At 35.4% G+C, this 20,012-nt stretch overlaps 1 protein-coding gene across 2 annotated transcripts in view; it reads left to right on the forward strand.

Annotated features, from left to right (window-relative positions):
- The window catches only part of ARHGAP42 (Rho GTPase activating protein 42), a 138,669-nt gene that overhangs the window by 24,564 nt on the left and 94,093 nt on the right, over positions 1 to 20,012 (forward strand). Inside the window, exon 2 of one of the 2 annotated variants that reach the window (XM_030269749.4) lies at positions 6,821 to 6,916. The exons of the other annotated variant lie outside the window; for it this stretch is intronic. Coding sequence (XP_030125609.4) covers positions 6,821 to 6,916 — 96 coding nt within the window. The remainder of the gene's footprint in view (positions 1 to 6,820; positions 6,917 to 20,012) is intronic. 2 annotated transcript variants of the gene reach the window in all.

Here is a 20,012-nt window from a genome sequence, read left to right on the forward strand (position 1 = left end):
TCCTGTGGATTCTTTAAAAAAGCGTTGTGGCAAGTGGCCAGCATTAGCTCCATCAGCACTTGCAGATAGTCTTTACTCTGTGCCGGCCTGCCCTGTGTTTTGCAAATTAAATTCTTCTGCTGAATTTGGGTAAAATGTGGTCACTCATAAGAGGAGAGGATTTTTTTCTTCCTTTTGTCCTTTTTTTTTTTTTCTTATGACAATCAGAAAAGTTAATATGATCAGGAAATTAACTCAGCTGAGAAGTAAAGAATAATAAGTGTGTGTAAATAATTTCATCAAGTAGACTTCTAAAAATAGAAATACCATGGGAAATATTCCATGCAAAGGAAGGACTAAAGGAAGGACAAAGAAAGCCATGAAACTAAAGACATCAGAACCTGTATCAGCTGACTCTACAGATCTTTTTGTCAGTGTTTAGAAGGCATGTTAACGTGCACTGTAAATTGCTCTCTAACTATAGGTGATCTGGACATGTTATGGCAGTGATGTTTTATTAAATTGGGATTACCTGTCCTGTCAGCAAACCCCAGAATTCTTTTCATATGCAGTTGAAAGAACTAACTGCATTACTGGCATATGTGCCAACATTCCCAGGCTTAGGATTGATGCTTTGGGCTGATTTGTAAGACATTTTCAGGTCCCTTTATTTGTGCCAACCTGCTACTATGTATGTTATGAGTAGTAAGATTTTTCTAAATGTGATAATTACCTAAAACCATTGATAATAATTTATTTTTAATTTAAAATTATTAGTAATCAATGAAGAGTGGAAAGGCAAAAATTGTAAAGAAAAATGCCTTTCTCTGAATTAGGACCTAATACTGTGGAGCTGGGAGTTTTAATGAGAAAGCCCTTAAGCCAGGAAGAAATTTGAAATACAGTAGTCATATACGCAATCTTGTATGATCACTGCTTTTAACTGCTTAATCATTCATATTGCCTAAACATAATTGTACTTCCAACTTCTGTGTTTACAGTCTATGGTGTGGAAAAAGATATCCCACTGTGACATGTTCTACTTACAATCAAATTGACTGTAGCAAACACAGAAGCTGTTGAAGTTCAGTGCTGCTCAGTGGGGTGTTCTTGTTCCTCTGGCTTATTTCTGGCTCTTGATATAGCTCAAATCCTTGAAGCTCATTCCCTCATAAAATAACAAAGCCAAGGAAGTTCCCTGTTCATCTTCACTTCAGAAGAGCATGTCATGAACTATTTAAGGAGACAGGTATCTCACAAGCATTTTCCTGAATAAACAGTGTTTTACAGATTTATATTTGTAATACTGAAAACCCTTTTTTCACTTTTATGAATTTTTAAATGCTTCCTTGCTTCTGTCATTTAATGTGGTAAGAATACTGCAAATCATGCTCATAGCTGCTATTTCATAATAATAATAATGTCTCTCATATAAAAACTACTTAAGTGTTTAGATAATTTAGCCTGAACAATTGTTTATAGAATGAGAGTTGTTTAAGAAGTAAATCAAGAAAATAAATCTATTTGGAATGCAATTGAAAAATAACCAAAATAATGACTCATTTTCAGGTATTGAGGAGTAGAAGTCAACTAACTAGATAAATGTTTCTCTGCATTTTAGCATGCTGTTTTATCAAGTACTCTGGCAATATTGTTCAATTTCTACTGTGTTTTATTCACATATTACAATGCCTTAATGCTGAGTTTTGCTGAAATAGCTTGGGTTTTAATAAACTTGTATGTCAGTGCATGACCAAATGAAGTATCTCATCAAACAGAGCACCACAATGCATTTAGTCATATCTGGTGGTGGACTCATACTTCCCCAAAGGTTTGAAACACCAAAGGTGACTGTACGTGGTCTCCTTTCCAGGCTTCTGCTGTCCTGAAATTCAGCTGACTGAAGGATTGCCTCTAATATCCTGCTTGGTCAATCATCAACCCTTTGCTTCTGCTGTCTTTGAAGCCATGGAATAATAGCTAGCTTTGTGTCAGATAGCCAGATATGTTGCTGTTATTGTATTAGCCAGTGTCTGTTGTTGGAAGTCTCATTTACTGCATTCCAGCTGGTGCTCAGGACTTCATTTAGGCATGTTTAATCTTCTCACTAGGTTTCAACTGCTGTTTTTCTTTATTACCCATTGAATGATACCAAGCTTTCCCAGGATGATTGACATCAGTCAGGAAGAACATTGGTTATTGGAACTCCATTTGTTAATGAAGTCACCTTTGTAAGCAAACAAGTGGAAAGATTTTGGCTTTGATGTGTTTGCTGAGAACACTTTCTTGCTACTAGGGTAGGGATATGAGTCCTCTGCAAATGGTCCAGAGTTTCTGTTTTTGGAGATTGACTGATCCTTGTCACAAGTTTGGACTTTCTGCTGTTCTTCCAGACTGGCAAAATCTAACAAATGACAACCTTCCCAGCCCAATAAAAAATTAATTGTGCTTACCAACTTGTGGAAATCTTTTAAAGTGTCCTTATCTGTAGGGCTTTGTCCTTGTTGTGACAGGCTGTGCCATGCCAAAGCATACACTTTTTTTTTTATCCTTTGGGAAATAGCATCGGTCATTTCATCACATTGCTGCAATGTATTGTTCTCTCCTCCTCCTCAAGACTCTAAATAAGAAATTATTTTATGATCTGTTTAACAAATCTAGGACATGAAAGTGGAAGAACAATTCTGCTGATAAAAAGGGTCTGAATCATAGTTTTATCATCCTATATTTAGCTGTAAGGCCCTGATACCTAAAATAAGTTAATATATTGCAGTTCATATGACATACTTCTCTTTGGCGATTTCAAAGAAACTGAGTCTTAAATAAACCTGCCTTCTAGAATAATCTAGAGGATTTTTTTGCTTTTTTAAATTGAAAAATGTGTGTTAAGTAGATTACTCAAATATATAAAACTTCAGGGAGAAGTACAATAGATTAAGTGCATTTCATGATTTCTTGGTGACTTTCCTGAATGGATGATGACTTTTATTATTCTTTCATTAGCATTATGGTAGCGATGGTTGGTATTGTGTGTATCCATTTGCAATACTGCAATACATATACCAAGTTATATTACTTTGTTGTGGTTATGCTTTGTTGTAGTTATCCTTTTATTATTTCCGGTCACAGTGTGGTAACTTCTTTAGTACTTCCTCTGTTAGCTCCACAAAAAGAAATCTTGTTGGCCCATTGACTTGCTGCAGCCCTGACTAAAACAGGCAACTCTGTCACAGTTATCTCCTTGCACTGACAGTATGTAGTGTGTAGATGGTTACTCTTGACTATGTGCCTCACTGCAAAATGGAACTGAATCCTTCTTTGGAATCGGAAAAAGCAGGGAACAAATGGTAGAGGTGAGTACTCTCAGATAATATTAGCTCTCTGGCAAATGAGGGTTATCAGGTTGCATTTTCCTTCTTTTGCTGGCACCTAGAGAGATTACTTCATTTGAGAGCCTGCAGAAGATCGGGGCAACAACATTTGTGAACTCATTGAGGCTTTTGAGCAGCCATCCTTCCCTGGATGATAGATTTGTACTGCCAATCAGTAAAGCTGGTGAGCTTTTTATATTAACTTAGAAGATCAGTTGTCTCTGCTTGAAGGAAAATTTCTGCCCTAAGTGAATGTCCTAGTTCATGTGGATTTAATGAAAAGAGGGACATGACTTTACAATGTACTTGCTGAGTAAGGGCAATGCTGAATAACGCCACAGATTCTAAAAAGGTGATTTTTGTGGTGATTATCTTCCTTCTAGAAGCAGCAGCATGCATTGAGGACTGTCAGTGACATTAAGACTTTGGGATATACAGGGATAAATGACATCTTACAAAACTGGGCAAGGTCTTTGCTCTGTCTACTCTTTTCATTTTTTTGTCCATCATTTGACTCTTCTTGATTTGAGATAGTTGCTCTTAAATCCATTTTAATTCAATTTTGAATCTTGGTATCTTTCAGAAAAGATATGCTTACTGCACAGCTACTCCTTTCTGTGACTGGGTTTATAATTTTATAATAATTTAAAGTGATGATGCTCCTAGGAAGGTAATAAATACAATGAAGTAGCACCACTTGGTCCAATGTTGGTGATTCAACTGCAATATCAGAGTCTTGGAGAGTAACTCCTATTTCAGCCTTTAGGAAGCAGTCCAAGTCAGCTGTAATTTTCTGTAGAATAGACATTTTTTATCTTTTCGGGTTAGATTAACTTCGTACAGAACTGTAAATTAGTGTTACAGAAAACATCTGACCCTTGAACTTCTTTTTATTCTTTGCTACGTTGAACAACTTCAGTCTCATTATGGTACTGTCTAATACTCTCAAGGTATTAGGACGGGCCTCATATAGAGGCAGATATCTCCAAATGGTATCTTGCTGCACGACTTTCTCAAGTTATCTCATAAGCTTCTTAATTCTTCATACCCACTATTTCTAAACTAGTTAATCATACCTCCTTCAGGTTCAAAATGTATAAGCTGTGTCTGTTTTGCTGACACAATAAAAGAAAGATTGGCATCATATATCAATAATCCAGGATATTAAATGGAGACTCCACTTTTGGTATTTTTAACATTTATTTTCCTTTCCTTTGACATTTGTTCCACCAAGTCCTGCATGTGTGGAAGAATGATAGGGGAGAGCCCACGCTCCCTCATTTCCTTTCACATTCACAGAGATGCTGTTCATCATGGGCAGTTATTAGATTGTCCAAAGGAAATAAATCTCCATGCCTATTAGCAAGAGTTAATTTTTACATTCCAGTGCACTTGCAATATAGAAACTTTTTCATTCAATTACATTAAGGCCATGTAATTCCTTTTGTCATCAGTTGCCATACAGCAATTTTGTAGAAGGGTTTGGGACTCAGTGTAGTAACTTGGTGAAAGAGTGAGTAATAAAACTGTGTTTCTTCCCTTTAAACTTAAAATATACTACTGTGGGAAATTCAAGTTTAGATCTTTCTAAGAAATGTAAAACAGTTATTTACTTAGCTATGAGAGAGGCTGTATTTGCATAAAACGCAGTTCTTCATCTTATAAAAATTATTTTGTTTTCATTTATACAAACAGTAGGAAGCACTTCTTATTTAGCATTCAGTTTGGTAATACACTTAATAATATAATCTTCATGTACAGTGCAGTAGGAAATGTACAGTAAAGGATGCAGTAAATCTGGGTAGCATTCTTTCATGTTTTCCATGTGCTTTATCGGAAAGATACAGAATTTGTTTACCCAGCTCTTTACATCTTAGTTATTTATCAGACATGCATACAGAATTCCCTGCTAATAGAAGAAAAAAAAAAATCTGTTAATGTCTGTATTGCCCAAGATGATAGATCTCTTTTTGGACTGATGTACTCTATATCTACCTATAAAAATACAAGAGGAACAAGCATTGAGTAAATTCTGGGCAGTGTAAAATCCAGGAAGAGATTCTCTTGCTTAATCGGGATTACCTTTAATGAAATTTTTTTTAAAAACAGTCATTTTATTTTGTGGATTTTTGTTTGGAGGTGTTTAAAATCTTTATTTCGGTCATTTTTCAATTCTTATTTCATTTAGGATCGTAGAATGGTTCTTACTGTTGGAGACCATTCAAACTTAATCATGCTTTGTGTGTATGGGAGTTGTTTGTGTGTTGATTTAGGATATTAGGCCAATTTGTATATTTATATGTTAGGTTTTATTCCTGCCTGGAAGAAGGTTAACCCTCTTAGTTTTATGTCGAGCACTGAGTGAATGAGTATTTATGGCTTTACAATAATAGAGGGTAAATAAATCAGAGAATCACAAAATGACTGAGGCTGGAAGAGACCCATGGAAGTCATCTGGTCCAACTGCCTTGCTCAAGCAGGGCCAGTTGCCCAGGACCATGTCCAGAGAGCTTTTCACCGTTCCCAAGGGTGGAGACAGATATGTGATGCTTTTGAAAAACAATTTGTGATTTGACTTTCATTCATAGCTTACCCTTTACCATGAATTTCCCTTAGATTTAGCAGAAGTTAGATTCTTAATTGTTAATTTTCCTAGCATCAAAATAGGTGCCATAGATACAGCCTCCAGGATGCAGAAAATTGTTGTTGATTTTCTGGGCTCATCTGGACTGGTGGTGGTTTTAAGTCTTGACCAAATCCATCCATTATCACATTTATTTCTCCATTTTCTATTAGTATTTCTAAAAAAAGAAAATAAGATAACAGATTTATGTGGTTGATATTCTGTATTTTTTTTGTGTACAATTATTATGAAATTCTGCACTATAAAGTTTGGATTGCTTTGTGAAATTCACTGAAAATAGTGCTCATAATCCATGTTGATTGGCAAGCACTTGTGGTTTGTTTTTTTTTTCTCCAATTTCTTTTTAGAAATGTTTTTAACTCGAACACTTTATGGTGTGGTGTATCAGAATAATTATAATGTAATTATTTTGATAATGAAAAAAACTGTCATGAGCTTTATTTTATTCTGCAAACTGATATTGCAGTACTTTAAAGAGTGATATATTTACATATGTAATTTATCACTAAACATCAATTTCTTATACTAATTATTGTTTTTCAAGATGTATAAAAGTTCTTTAGTTGTCAATGTGATACATGTATTAATGTTTGAAATCTTACATCAGCCTCTTTCATAGGTGTCTAGGATATCTCAGGTATTTGATTTTGAAAATGTGATGGTGATTTTAAAATGATGTTAATGTCCAAAAAAGATACTAGAAAGAAAACTGTAAGCAGAAAAAATACTTAATGCAGAAATGCATGATGGCTTGCTCCAATGAAATTCTAGTGGAGTAATTCTGATTTGTTGTTGTTGTTTTTTTTTCTTTTTTCTTGAACTCTAGATTTATCCATGGCAGTACAAAAATTTTCACAGTCTTTACAAGATTTTCAGTTTGAGTGTATTGGAGATGCTGAAACTGATGATGAAATTAATATTGGTAAGTATTCTCTTTGCATTACTGGCAGTAATATTTTTATAGTTTCTTATAGCGTGTTATCAGAAATACAGTGGGGGATTTCACAGTTGTTTTTTAATAGTTCATGTCACAAAAATAGAAAAATTTCAATAAATAGAAAGCATGCAAGACTTTAAAAATGCATGTCAAAAAACTATGTCTTCATGGCGTAGCTTGATTTATTGTAGTGGAAAGTATTCAACAGTACTTTTGTCAAATGAATCAACTGTGAATCTTCTAAATTCTGCTGCTACTTTTATGTTTCAGTCAGTTTTCAGTGAGTTACTGAAAGGTATGCAAGTTCTCCATAAGTCTGCAAAAAAACCCCAAAATGCATAGTAATACACAGGAAGTATTTAAAGGTCTAAAAAGAGGAAAATGTTCATTACAACTTCTGCATTCCCAAGTATATGGTTGGCTGAACTTTTGCCAAGATAATTTGCTAGCTACTTATTGTTCTGTCTCTGTACACACCAGAAATTCTGCATTTGCAGAGCTGAACAGCTCAACTTGTCTTGAATGTAAGCCTCTTTTATGTCATCAAAATACTCTTCCCTCAGCAGACTAATCCTAGAAATGTTTCCAGGGTTCAGAAATTCAGCCACTCTTTACTGCAAGACATTGCTGCAGTTGTAGTGATGCTTTTACACAGTAGCACAGCAGCTGGAGTGCTAACCCCCACTGGTAAGAAATTTGGATTACAATCCATCTTCAGAAAGGCTAAGTTCAGTATCGTGAGTCTTACATACCACATGGCCCCCATGCATCTCCTAAAACATTTGAGAGGAAGTAAGATAATTCTTAAAGAGTAGTGGCTTCTAAAAATAAATAATTTGGCAGTACAAGAGGTAACATAGGACTTGTTGGTATTTTTTGAAGAAGGTCTATGTAATGCAGAGAGGAAACTCGGATTTAGTCTTTTCCAAGTGTATCTATTATAATGGTCTATTTTCAAGTTTCCTCTCCCTTCAGTTTTTTATTTTTCCTGACTGAGTCATTGGACAGGAGGTCTGAGCTGCTTGTTTTCACTTGCAAGGTTTGCCTCATCCGCACCCTACAACATTGTGGTAGTCAGAAAGCTGTCATCAGAGATGACGGTCACGGTCACGGTCTTCTACTAAGTCCTGGCAGGGAGTGGGAGAGGAGATTTAATTTTACTGGCAATTAAAAATATGGGAATGAAATCACTGAGCTGCTGCTACTCAGGTGTAAAACCTCATGCATTCTTCAGGTGTGTCCACTTTGGAAAGAGAAATGATGTGCATGTACTTTTTGTCATGCTACATATTATTTCTTGGCTGTTAAAATTATATTGTATATGTGTATTTTTAAACTAAATCTGCAGTATCTCAGTTATGTGTCTTAGATTTGGTCAATAACTTTTTAAAAGACATACAGTTTTGCATTTAAAATCAGGTGACTCAGAACAAAGACAATATTCATTTTACTTGTAACCTAAATGTAGCAAAGAAAAGACATTTTATTGTTTGGACATTAAACAGGCATTTAAAACCGTTCAGGAAAAACATACAGTTCATGAAGCTTGACAGCTGATTTATTTCACTTGAAGCTTCAAAGAAGGGATTTCTAGCTTCTAAAGGACCAATTGCCTGATGGATTGTCATGTACATCAAAGAAGCTTGTAAGAGTAAAAGGTAAACTGACAGGAATCAAATTCAAGTCTAACAGAGCTTGAATGATACTGTGTACTTATATAGGGTAAGGCTCAATTTTGATCTCCCTAGAGCAGTGACCTAGAATTTATCCATATCTTTAACATGCCCCAACAAGATAGGTGTTTGCTTATCATCAAAGACAGCTTTGTATAGATGAATCCTGCTCTTTATCTCCTTCTGCTTTCACCTCCTTTTTCTAAAAATGTCTACAAGCGTGCAGATCAGTGAGTTCTACTTCAGTCTGCAGTGATATTCTGACTTGATAACATTTGCAAAACCCTATAGATATATGCACAGGGGCTTATTGTAAGGACTACATTTCTATTTCAAGCTTAGCATTGAAAATCTACTCTAATACACCTTAGCACTGGGAATTCACCTCTGAACAAGACTTGTTCCATCAGGATGTGAGTATTTGAGTATTTTCTTTAAAAAAAAAGGTTCGGATTCTTTCAGCATTAAATATAAATGACTTAGGTGATTTTTTTTTCCACTTTTTTTTTTCCTTAACAAGAAAAAATATTTGGAATTCAATTGATAGTTCCATTAACAATTTTTGAGGCAATACTGGAGTTGAGGGTCTGTCTTTAGTAACTAAGCACAATGGGTTTTTTGGCTTTTTTTTTGCTTTCCAGTCTGAGATCTAATACGAGCAGTTTTATTTACATTTCCTATAACCTGTTCATTTTTAGTTGCTCTTTTAATGTAACTTATTTATTCCAGTAAGCCCATTACATAAAATACATAAGAAGTCATTTTAGTTAAGCTTCATGACACACTCCACATAAACAGAATTATGGTGGTGTTCTTCATACTTACTTTAATCCATCTCCTATTTAATCCAGTGATTTCTTTATTTATTTGGGTTAGTTTGGGTTTTTTTAATTCCTGTCTTTGATTTCTAATTTTGATGATTCATTGTCTTCTATTTACAAGGATATAATTTTTGCACAGACGAGGTGTTCTTTGACAAAAAAATCATATCTGTGTCTATGGCTGTATAATGCATTTTAGGTAGTTTTTTCATGTTGCTGCAAGTTAGCCAGATTTATCTTCATAGTCACTTTCAGATATCCCATGCCTAGTTTAGAGTCATTTTATGCATTAGTTGTAAAGAATTTCTGTGACTTTCTTGGATAAGTAGACTGCCTTGTTCCTCAAGTAATCTATACTTATGTTTTTATTGGTTTTTTAACTGTGAACATCAAAGGATTCAAGATATAAAACCTTTTTCAGTTTTTAATCATTTTGCCAGCAAATTTGGTTTGGGAGACAGTGGTCCCCATCTTTACTAGTTTTTCTCATTAAAAAATTAAACAAGCTAGTGACAATTGCTGGTTTTGTCTCTTCCTGTGGTTTGGAATGCTTGTGGAAGCATGTGATCTGCAGCAATGCATGACTATTTGATGGCAGAACATGGTTATTAGCTCCAGTTGCATGTGATTCAGTGAAGCTATAACTGTGTTTTGAGCAACTGAAAAGTTTTGCAGAAGATGGCATTTTCAATGCAAAAATAACGAGTGACAGTGAATTAATAACACTGAAAAGCCACAGTAATGAAAGTTCTATGTAACTTGCCCTTAGTCTGAGAAGAGGATGCTGCTTTCCTAATTTTACAATTGTGTTTTCCTCAGAAATAACAACACATGATAACACTTTGCCATTTGCTTTTTAGATATATCACCCTGCTCTCAGTCTTCTTTGTAAGTGTTTTGCACAAAAATTTAATACTTAAAATTGACAGTGAAAGAGATCAGTCATTTATCTTGCCCAGTGGGAGTTTTGTGTAAAATGGACACATGATTCAAATGTTATAGGTAACATAGAACTTTACATGGATTGGACAGCTGCAAAAACTATGATTTTAATGATTATCGATCTTTTTCCTCAGTATACACTGCAGGCATAAATTTTGCAAGGAGAAGGTTTACCCAGCTCCTCCTAGTATTGTCCAACTTGTGTCACCTGGATCTCTGCCTAAGAATTTCCCTGTTTTGATCCTCTTTCATTCTGTGTGTTTTATCTGGTTTATGGGTACTAGAGATGAAAATAATAAACATTATTCACTCAACGGAATTTTGTCTTGTGCCTTTAACAAGTTCATGTCTGTTTTGTATTATGGCTAATTATATACCTGTGAGATCTAATATTTGTAGTATAACACCATGGTCTTCAGAATTAAAAACAAACAAACAAACAAACACATTCTGATATTCTGGCATTTTATTTTAGTATCTGTGTTTTATTATCAGATGCTGTTCAGGAAAGTGCACTGAAAAGCATATGTCTTTTACTCTGTGACTGTGGGTTTTGAAGTTTGGGATTTTCTTCCCTGCAGAGAATTATGTTATGACAGATGTTTCAGGTAGCATCAGATGATTGATTTAAGAATGTAATAGGATTATGATGATTTATAAAATCATTATTAATTGAGCCACAAAGAATAGGTCAAAAGTTCTAAAATGTGGTATCCTTTCTTGTGGGCACTGAATTCTTCTCTTGGTGCTAGCAGTTGGGGCTCGTGATCTTTGCTGGCTCACACCTCAAGTCGTTCATGGGATTATTAAATTGCTTTCAACAAACCATCTACAGAACTGTTAGCTCATACCTGGCAGTTATGTTGTTTAGAGCAGTTAGTTTTGAGTTGAACTTTGAAAAATGGACTCGAATGTACTAGAGAGAAAGAACTCAAAACCAAACAAACAAATGCAGAATGCTAATAGTAGTTGTTTGTTAGAGTCCACTGCTGTGTTTTCCTTTCGTATTTTAGTTGAGCAGTGATGCCAGAAGCTCAGTCTTCTTTTTTTCTCATACTGGGCATCTACATGTACAATGCTTTTCAGCTAGCATATGCTCTACCCTCTTGGAGAGCTTGTCAGGGGACAAGCATCCAATAACTCAAAGCAGCAAATAGGTCTGTACTGGCAAATTTGTATATAAAACTACAGAAAAAAAAAAAAAAGGAAAAAATTAATGATGATTCCATTTTTAATGGTGCATGCTGTAAATACAATGCTCTATTCAAATAAATAAATTTAAAACAACAAAAAAACTGCATAGGAGCTTTATACATTCCTACAGTGTATAGAGACAAATCTTGACAATCAGTCTATGGACTTGGCAGTCTCCAGGTTAGGACATTGCCTTTTGGAGGTTCATCAGGAATCTGAGAAGGTAGATGTCAGATTACTCATGATTTCAAGCCACTGTTGCTTATAGTGTGTAATGGCTTCTTGAATTTGCTTGGCTCTTCCTGAATTATTTATTTAATTCAGTCAAGCCACCTACAGTCTGAATGACTTGGATATCTTACAGGTCATCTCCTTAATTACTTGAGGTTAAGCTTCCGTGTTCAAGAAAGTTCTTTTTGGGGCTAATATTCAACCTGCTTTGCACTGAATTGCCATTTGCAACCAGGCTTCTGAATGGAATTACCAAATTCCAAATAAGTGTAAAATTAATTCCAGCATCTCAGGTCTGCTGCTGGTTTATCCAAAGCAAAGTAAGAACAGGATATTGCCACCACCTTGAGAGCAGAGTTCTGCGGGTGGATTTTTTTAGTGTAGGCACCATCCCAACAACTTTTCTAGTGCTTGAGTTTGTTGACCCTGTGGAACACATTAAGGACAAGTGTATTTACAAAAGGTGGTTTTATTTTAGATGGGTGGGGAAGGGTTGAGTCCTGAATTAGACTAGAAAACTATTTACAACAGAGAGTGAATTTGCATAGATTGTATGCTGCTTTTCCACATCAATTACCTGCTTAGATTTGCCAGCTCTTTTTCCTCCAGCTGAAGGAATGAATTGTAAGATTTAACTTTTTAGATTACTTTCAAAGCAACTTTGCTTAAGGTACTTGTAAGATCACAGGACAGGGTTCTTTGGTACTTGGATTATTTTTATCTACAGAAGTTCAATTGTAACAATTTATGGGAGGAACTCAGCACAATCAGGGTTTGAAATGCCTAAAGTGTTTGTTTCAAATTTGTTGATACTGTTCCTACTGTTATTTTTTTTTAATCCCTGTTGCATATTTGACAATTTAAACAAATGCCACCTGTTTCCAGAATTCTATTGTTTCTTGACTTCAAGAAATGAATGATTTTATGCTAGTGCTGGGATCCTGTCAAGGCTCCAAAACAACATCTGCCCCAGAAAGTGAAGGTTACATTCTGTTGGATGAGACTAGAGCTCTTGTCCTTGCTTTGGAAGGGCAAATGAGGCTGACAAATAAGGAAACAAAATAATGGTGCAGTACATTTTTATCTGTTCAGGAGGAAAAGGTAACATAAGATCAACAGCAGAGTCCTTGTTGTTTCTTTTTCTCTTGGATACCTATCAGAAGGTTGTTGGAATATCCATGCTCCATTCTCTCTTGACTGTAAGATGACTGTTCAAATGAAAAAGCTGAATTGGGGTGGCTGATGCAGTTACTGCCATCTTTCTTTGTCCTACCTTTCTTCTGTGTCAGGAGTAGCTGACACTAGGTGCTCTCCTGAAACCCTGAAGTTTGCATCCTGGTGTACTAACAGAAGCTAAAATTCATGTTAGTTCATTTTACTGTGTTGGACTGCAGACTGTGGTGTCTCAGATACAGCTCTTACTGTGCACAGAAAGAGGTTGAGAAAGGCAATGCACAACAACGGCTTTGTTGTCCTGGTACATTCTGCTAAAGAGTTAAGATGAGTCAAAATTTGATCTGAACAGCTGAATAGATGAATGGACAAGTCCATGCCATTCACAGAACAATATAAAGTAGCTTTTGTGTCTCTCACTGATATTTCAATCTCCTGGATTCTTGAAGGTGTATTCTACTTTATTGTTCTTATTCCATGCCTTCAACATACCTCTTTTCCCTTCCTTTGTCACTTAATTTCATTATTTCTAGATATGGACATCCCAGTGGAAGCATGAACGCCTATAGGGAGAAAATCTGAGGGCCAGAGTGTTGCTTTATAGAGTTGTTTTGAAAATAATGAGTATCTACTGTTGATGCATATAATACACTTCTGGTAAAATGGCATAACATTTTAGAGTTGTCAGGCTAGCATACCTCTTGAGAAATAGGAACTCATTTTCAGAACAGATCAGCTCAGCTTTGAGATATTCATCTTCAGGTTTGAGCAAGTAAGATAAAGGATTTGTACTTCCTGAAATCAAAATGCTTAGTAGAGTTTAGAGTTTTAAGCACAGAAACTTTTTGATCCCTTTGTAGGGCTAAATTCAATTAAGCAATTATAGCAAACCTAATATCTGTTGAAGTATTTGGTGATATTTCTTCTAAACTCTTACACTATTCAAGCAATAAATGCAAAAACTTTAAAAATCAGAAAAACAGTGTTAATGATTCTCAATTCCATTCTGAGTATATTGCTTCTGCTTTTACTTCCTCTATTTCAGGACTCATAAAGAGCCACACACAAATAAGGTTTGTACAGCTGGGAAGACTAAAATATCAGGATTTTTTCCTTCACCTAAAGTACGGACGGGCCTCTGAAGAATTGGGGATTGGCAAGCCTGAAATGTAGTCATAATTACTTTTAATTCCTTTGTTTATGGAATGCTATGATTCAATATTACTTTTGCAGCTTAACATTGCTGCAAACAATGTCTTACATTGCACAGTGATTGTTTCTTATGTTGTCTTGTTATTCAGCTATTAAAAAAACTCGAGGTTGAAGCAGCAATTCTTAGAGTGAAAAATTTGTATTCAGTACATTTATACCACAGCTCTTTCTACTGGGATGGGGGAGGGAGAGCAAGAGAGGACTGTAGTCTGCATCAGAATCCATCTTTGAACTTCACTATTTCTGAGTATTTCATGTTTTTTAGAGCTGTTCTTCCTCTGACGTGATAGGATATCAGTCAGCTCTGGGAAAGCCAGATCTGTTCAAGTCAAAGGTTAATGGTCAATTTAGTTGAGGTAAAGATTAATTGAATGAAATTAACTTCTCTGGAATGCTGTTAGTTTTCAATAGGGGCCAATTCAAGCTGCTATTTTTTCAAAGTAGGTCTCCAGCAGCACTTTAAGATCACTTTGTACCTGTTAGACAGAATTTGGTGTATTAAATATTGTTCCCCACACCCTGCTGAGTTCTGCAGCTGTGGAGCTCAGCCCTACTGCTGTGCCTGTGGCTCCATCAGATGAAAAGAGAGGCTGATTTCTCTTTGACAGGTACGATAATGTAAAGCCCGTTTTGTAGTGTGGCATAGGGACGCAGTATTTCTTAATGAACGCTTATCTAAACCCTTATCTCTTTATTCTCTGAGAACATGGCAGAAATGGTGTATTTGATGTGGCTCATCCCAAAAGCCTCCACCCCTTCACAGAACTGTAGAAGGGGAGAGACAAGAGTTAGTCATTTGTAGACAGGTTTTGATAGAGTGCTCTGTGCAAGCACGTGACTGCTTGAGTGATCCTTCTCATGTTGCTAAGAAAATGGAAGAAATTATTTAGATGATTTAAAATGTTTTTGCTGGCACTCCAAGATACCATATTTCAGAAGAGGTGCTGTAGACTAGTAAAGTCAAGAAAGAATTTTTTCTACCACATTTCTGCCATGTTGAATAATTCATGCTATACAAGATAAGTAAATTTTCCAAATTGAACGACGTATTTTCAATACCTGTACTGCTTTTATAAATAGGGTAGAACACTAACAAAGGGTAGATATGCAGCTCTATTTTTCATAAAGTGTTAAAAGTATAATGGTAGTAATGCAATTATTCTTTGGTGTGAGTTTGTTTTTGTTTTGTTTTTACAAACATACTGTGGAATAGACAGCCATTATGAACTTTAAAATTTTTTCAGGACTCTCTGAAGTGTTTTGCCCTTGCTTGATCTATTTAGAATTTTCTACTTGTATTTACTTTGTGAGCTTCTGCATGAGAAGGGCATGGCAATTTACTGATATTAAGTCAAGGAATTGGATTTATTTAAAACGTGTGACATTGTATGTCTTTATGTTATCTCTCCAAGTATTGTGTTTGACAAGTGTTGACAGTAAATCTGGAAATTCTAGAAAACCTTACTTTCTTGCAAATTTTAGTTCGTATATAAACATGTAGATTTCTGTATATGACTCTGTTGAAAAGTAGTGGAGTGGAAAAGTGTAAATGTATTGGCTCAAAGAATTGTTTTAACTTTTGTACAAGGCTTGTATTTGTATGTTTAAATATTTGTGAAATGATAGCTCCTTTTTATAGCAAAGAATTCTCAGAAATGACACTGTTTGTAACTGGATTTAGATGGTTACCCTGATGTAGGTTTGTTTCTGAAAAGGGGAAAGGATTTTTACTTCTAATAGTGGCCCTGCACTTTATGTTTTGCATATGTTTAGAAAAAAAACTTCCGAAAATACCATGCTATATTTGCTCATTAAGTTTTGCAAAGTGAAAATACTCTTGAGTTAAAATTGCCTCATATGGTAAGTAAATGTTATACTGTCCTGCCAAGCACATCTTGCAGAGCTTTGGCCTTCAGTTAAGCTGAGATCTTGATTTGGTGCCTTTTATGGTTCTCGTATTGGCCTGCAGTGTGCGGCACATGTGTGTGATGCTCAGGAGGGAGGTTCCATTCCCAGCTTGCTGTGCAAACGCTGGCCTCTTCTGTTGGTTTGTCTTACCTTTGTAGTGTGATAAAACCCAAATGTTTGGGTCTGGTATATATGGCCTGCAATTGAAGGGCTTTGAAACTGTGGGGAACATTGCCTAAAATCATACAGGGATCAAATGCTATAAACCAGGGGAGGTTGAATGGGAAACTGTTGCTGAATATCTGATAGTTTCATTGCTGATTTTGTTTTCATGGGGAATTTGCAGCAGTTACTACCATCTCTCTGTCCTACTGCTGTGAAGAGGCAAAATGCTCCTAATTATGATGTGGAGAAAAAAATTACCACTGAATTTACTCTTGAGTTTGCAATGCCTTACCTCAAATGAAATAAAGAGAAGCCTTGGGGTTTCTTTACTTTTACTTACATGTATTTGAGTAGCTGTGCCGTGATGAAATTCTCTGCTTGCCGGCATGTAGTGGAACATGTGATCATATTTGGAGAACAATACATATACCTTGAAGCATAAATTTGGGCATAAAAGGCTTAATTTGTCATTTTTCTTGCTTATTCATTTGTGTAATTTCTTTGCAGAAGCTTTAAAATAGTCATTTTTCATCTCTGTCTCTTTGCTCTTGTCATACTTTTTCTTTCTGATCTAAAATTAATTTTTTGGGGCAAATTTGGATTTCCTTATGTGAGGTAGCACACTTATTTTCAATAATTAAAATAATTTGGCAAAATACCTTTCTGCACAGTTCAAGGATGGAATTGCTGCAGGAAACAAAGTTACCACTGAAACTTGTGCTCCTTGGGAGCTATTTCAAAATCTGCAAGATCATGGTAGTATTTGATAAAAAAAAAGCATTGGATTAAGTCCTTGCAGACTAATTTTGGAGATAATAGTAAGAATGTTCACTTACTGAGTCTGAATGTCTTGATTCTATCACAAGAACAGTACAGACCAGACAGGGTTGTCTGTACCTTAGTGTGCCTTCCCATGATGGAAGTCTTCAAGGAAATTTGTAGTTATTTGGATTGTAAATTTAAACCACTGTCTTCTGGCAGAAATCATTGTCACTTTGAGAGTGTATTTCCATGCTGTGGTATGCTGATGTAATCTTTAAATGTCTACACTTGAATTTTTGTTTCATCCTATGTCTTTTATTACTAGAAGTGCATTTCATTGTATTATAGGAAGGTTCAAATAGCCTTTTTTACTGTTCTTGAGGAGGCTGTGGTAAATGTAAACACAGACAACAGGAATGCATAAGGTCCTTATTACAGATCCATAAAACCTGATACCTAGATTAGGAAGGTAAAGGAAACCAAATGGAAAGGATAAGGCAGCACTTACAATAATAATTTTCCAAATAAAAAATGAGATTGAAACTCCATGAAGAAATGAACCATTATCTTGCTATTCTAACTTCTTTTTTCACAATGAAATCTTCTAACATAATTCATCTCTTGACACCAATACTCAGCTTAAAGCATATCTGACATGCTGCAAGCTTGCAATCTGGAATTTACATGAATGCTTAACTGATTTTTCTTAAACCTTAACAAAAGAAAGCAGTTGCTGCATTTCCTCTGTTATCTTGGGAATGATACTCAAAAGGGGACAAATAACTAAGATAAACATTGCTTTCAAATTCTGTACTTCTCTCCTATTTTGTGGTCTTTTCTGCTTTCCCAGTAAATATAACTTATGGTAAAGAGCTCAGTCTTACAAGTTGAAGTTTCTCCAAAAATTGTTGCCATTTGGAAAGTGAGGGAAGCTGACCTAGGGTAGAATAGTGGAAGAAATAACAGTAGATAAAGAAAATAGAAAACCCGAGTAATTATTGACAATCAGACATATCAGACATATGTCTTCTTGTCCAAATACAGCTTTTCTGAAAATGTGTTTTAAAAATAAAACCAACAGCTGTTTTCTGTAGGAAAATGTTGTAGTCATCCTGCACTACTGTTTTTTAAATTGTTACAAAGGTGCTCCAGCCCAGTCAACATTAGTTATAAAACGCTTTGACTCCAATACTCTGCTTAAAGTTCAAGGACATTTCGCATTTTTCACAATTTGCATAAATTATTCATTATTTATGTTTATAGACTAAGGTGTTGATCCTTCAGCTTGTTCCCATTGGACTCAAATGTAATTCCCTTTAAAGCTCTAAATAATTGTACACATTTATGTTTTATAGGCCTAATTCAGTAGGAAAAATAGCGGGGGAAAAGGATCATTAACAAATCAGTCCAGGTCATGACAGTAGTAAAGGAAACCTCCAGTGTATAAAATAAGGTTCCATTTAAATTCATAGCCAACATATTGAAAGACCAAGATAATGACAGGCTTTGGGAGCCTTTGTTCGATACATTTGTCCTCTGCATTCCATTTTGTAATGTGAAAACTTGGCATAGTGGTGATATTTTGAGACATCCAATTTAGTTACTTATTGATAGACATTACAGATCCCTCTCATTAAGTAGAAATTACTGAGAAAGCAGATGATTGTCTCCTCATACCTGTTGTGGCCTGTCAGTGTTACTCTGAAATGGTGTTTTTTTTCTGTCTGAAAGGAAGCCTTCTGTGGCCATTCTTGTCCTACCTACTGTACCTCCCCATCACCACCACCTCACATACTTTTTCAACATGCCTTAAAGCCATAGAAAGAAGGATGGAAATTTTATTTTCTGTTGTGATTTGTTGAAAAAACTGCTTGTTGTGGCTGCAATTAATACCCATCATTAAAAGCTCTGGAAATATAAATGTTAACTAGCAACTATTTAGTAATATATTTACTGTAATTTTAGATTTGGAAAAGAAAGTCTCTTCTCCCAGTCTTCATAGATCTTACATTTATTCTGCTTTTTCATGGAAGTCTAGTAAACAAGTGTTAATCCTTAGAAAATTTCCTTATGGGCCACTAGTCTGTCTTGAATTCTGTTTCAGTGATGAATTATTTACAGGGAAAAACTCCTCTCTAGACTTTAGCTACAGTTTGTGCTCAAGCATGAATTCAGGCCGGCTATAGCAAGTCTGTGCTAGGTATAACCAGTCTGGAAGATGCACTTGACTGACCTTCCTGCCAAAGAGTACTGGGAGCAATGTACTGCACAGTCCTGGCAGTTCCTCAGTCACATCAGGAAGACATAAGGAAATCTCTGAATTTTTGCCTTTCATAAAGCAAGGTGTCATAAGAACATGTGGCATATCTATGTATTATTTTTTCCATGCTGGCATTCACATATCTGAAGATGGTGGTGGTATCTGCTCATTTTGAATAAAAATCTTGTTCTGTGTGTTTTAGAGTATGTAAAAATTGTCTATGCATTGTTTAAGATTGAATGTATAAGTGGAAATTAAAGCAGCAGTCCACAGAAAAGAACATTCAGTTATATTGTCTTCCACATTAGCTTTTAATTTCTGTGTTGGGTTGAACATTACCTTCCAAAATTTGCCTTATGTCTTTCAATTCACTATTGGTCATGCAAAACTATTATATGTGTCATACACTTTGTCAGCCCTTTGTCATTAAATGTAGATGATGTCATATCTGTTGCGTGTGACATTTAGTGGTACAGAAATATTAAGCTAAGGTTGATAGAGTAGCTTCAGTAATTTCCACAGACATGCTATTTTAAGGTGATACATTCTCTACACAAGTATATAGCAAAAACTTCACAAGATTTATTATGTGCATTTTTTTTTCCTATGAAGAGCTGAGTTGATTTCAATACAGTAAACCATATTCAGCATCAAACTTCAGTTCCTTTTTAATTATGTGACTATAGTTCTTTGTGGAGCTGTACCATGTGTTTGAAATTATAGGGATATTGGGAAAAAAA

The sequence above is a fragment of the Taeniopygia guttata genome, chromosome 1, assembly GCF_048771995.1.
Source record: "Taeniopygia guttata chromosome 1, bTaeGut7.mat, whole genome shotgun sequence".
Taxonomy (NCBI): domain Eukaryota; kingdom Metazoa; phylum Chordata; class Aves; order Passeriformes; family Estrildidae; genus Taeniopygia; species Taeniopygia guttata.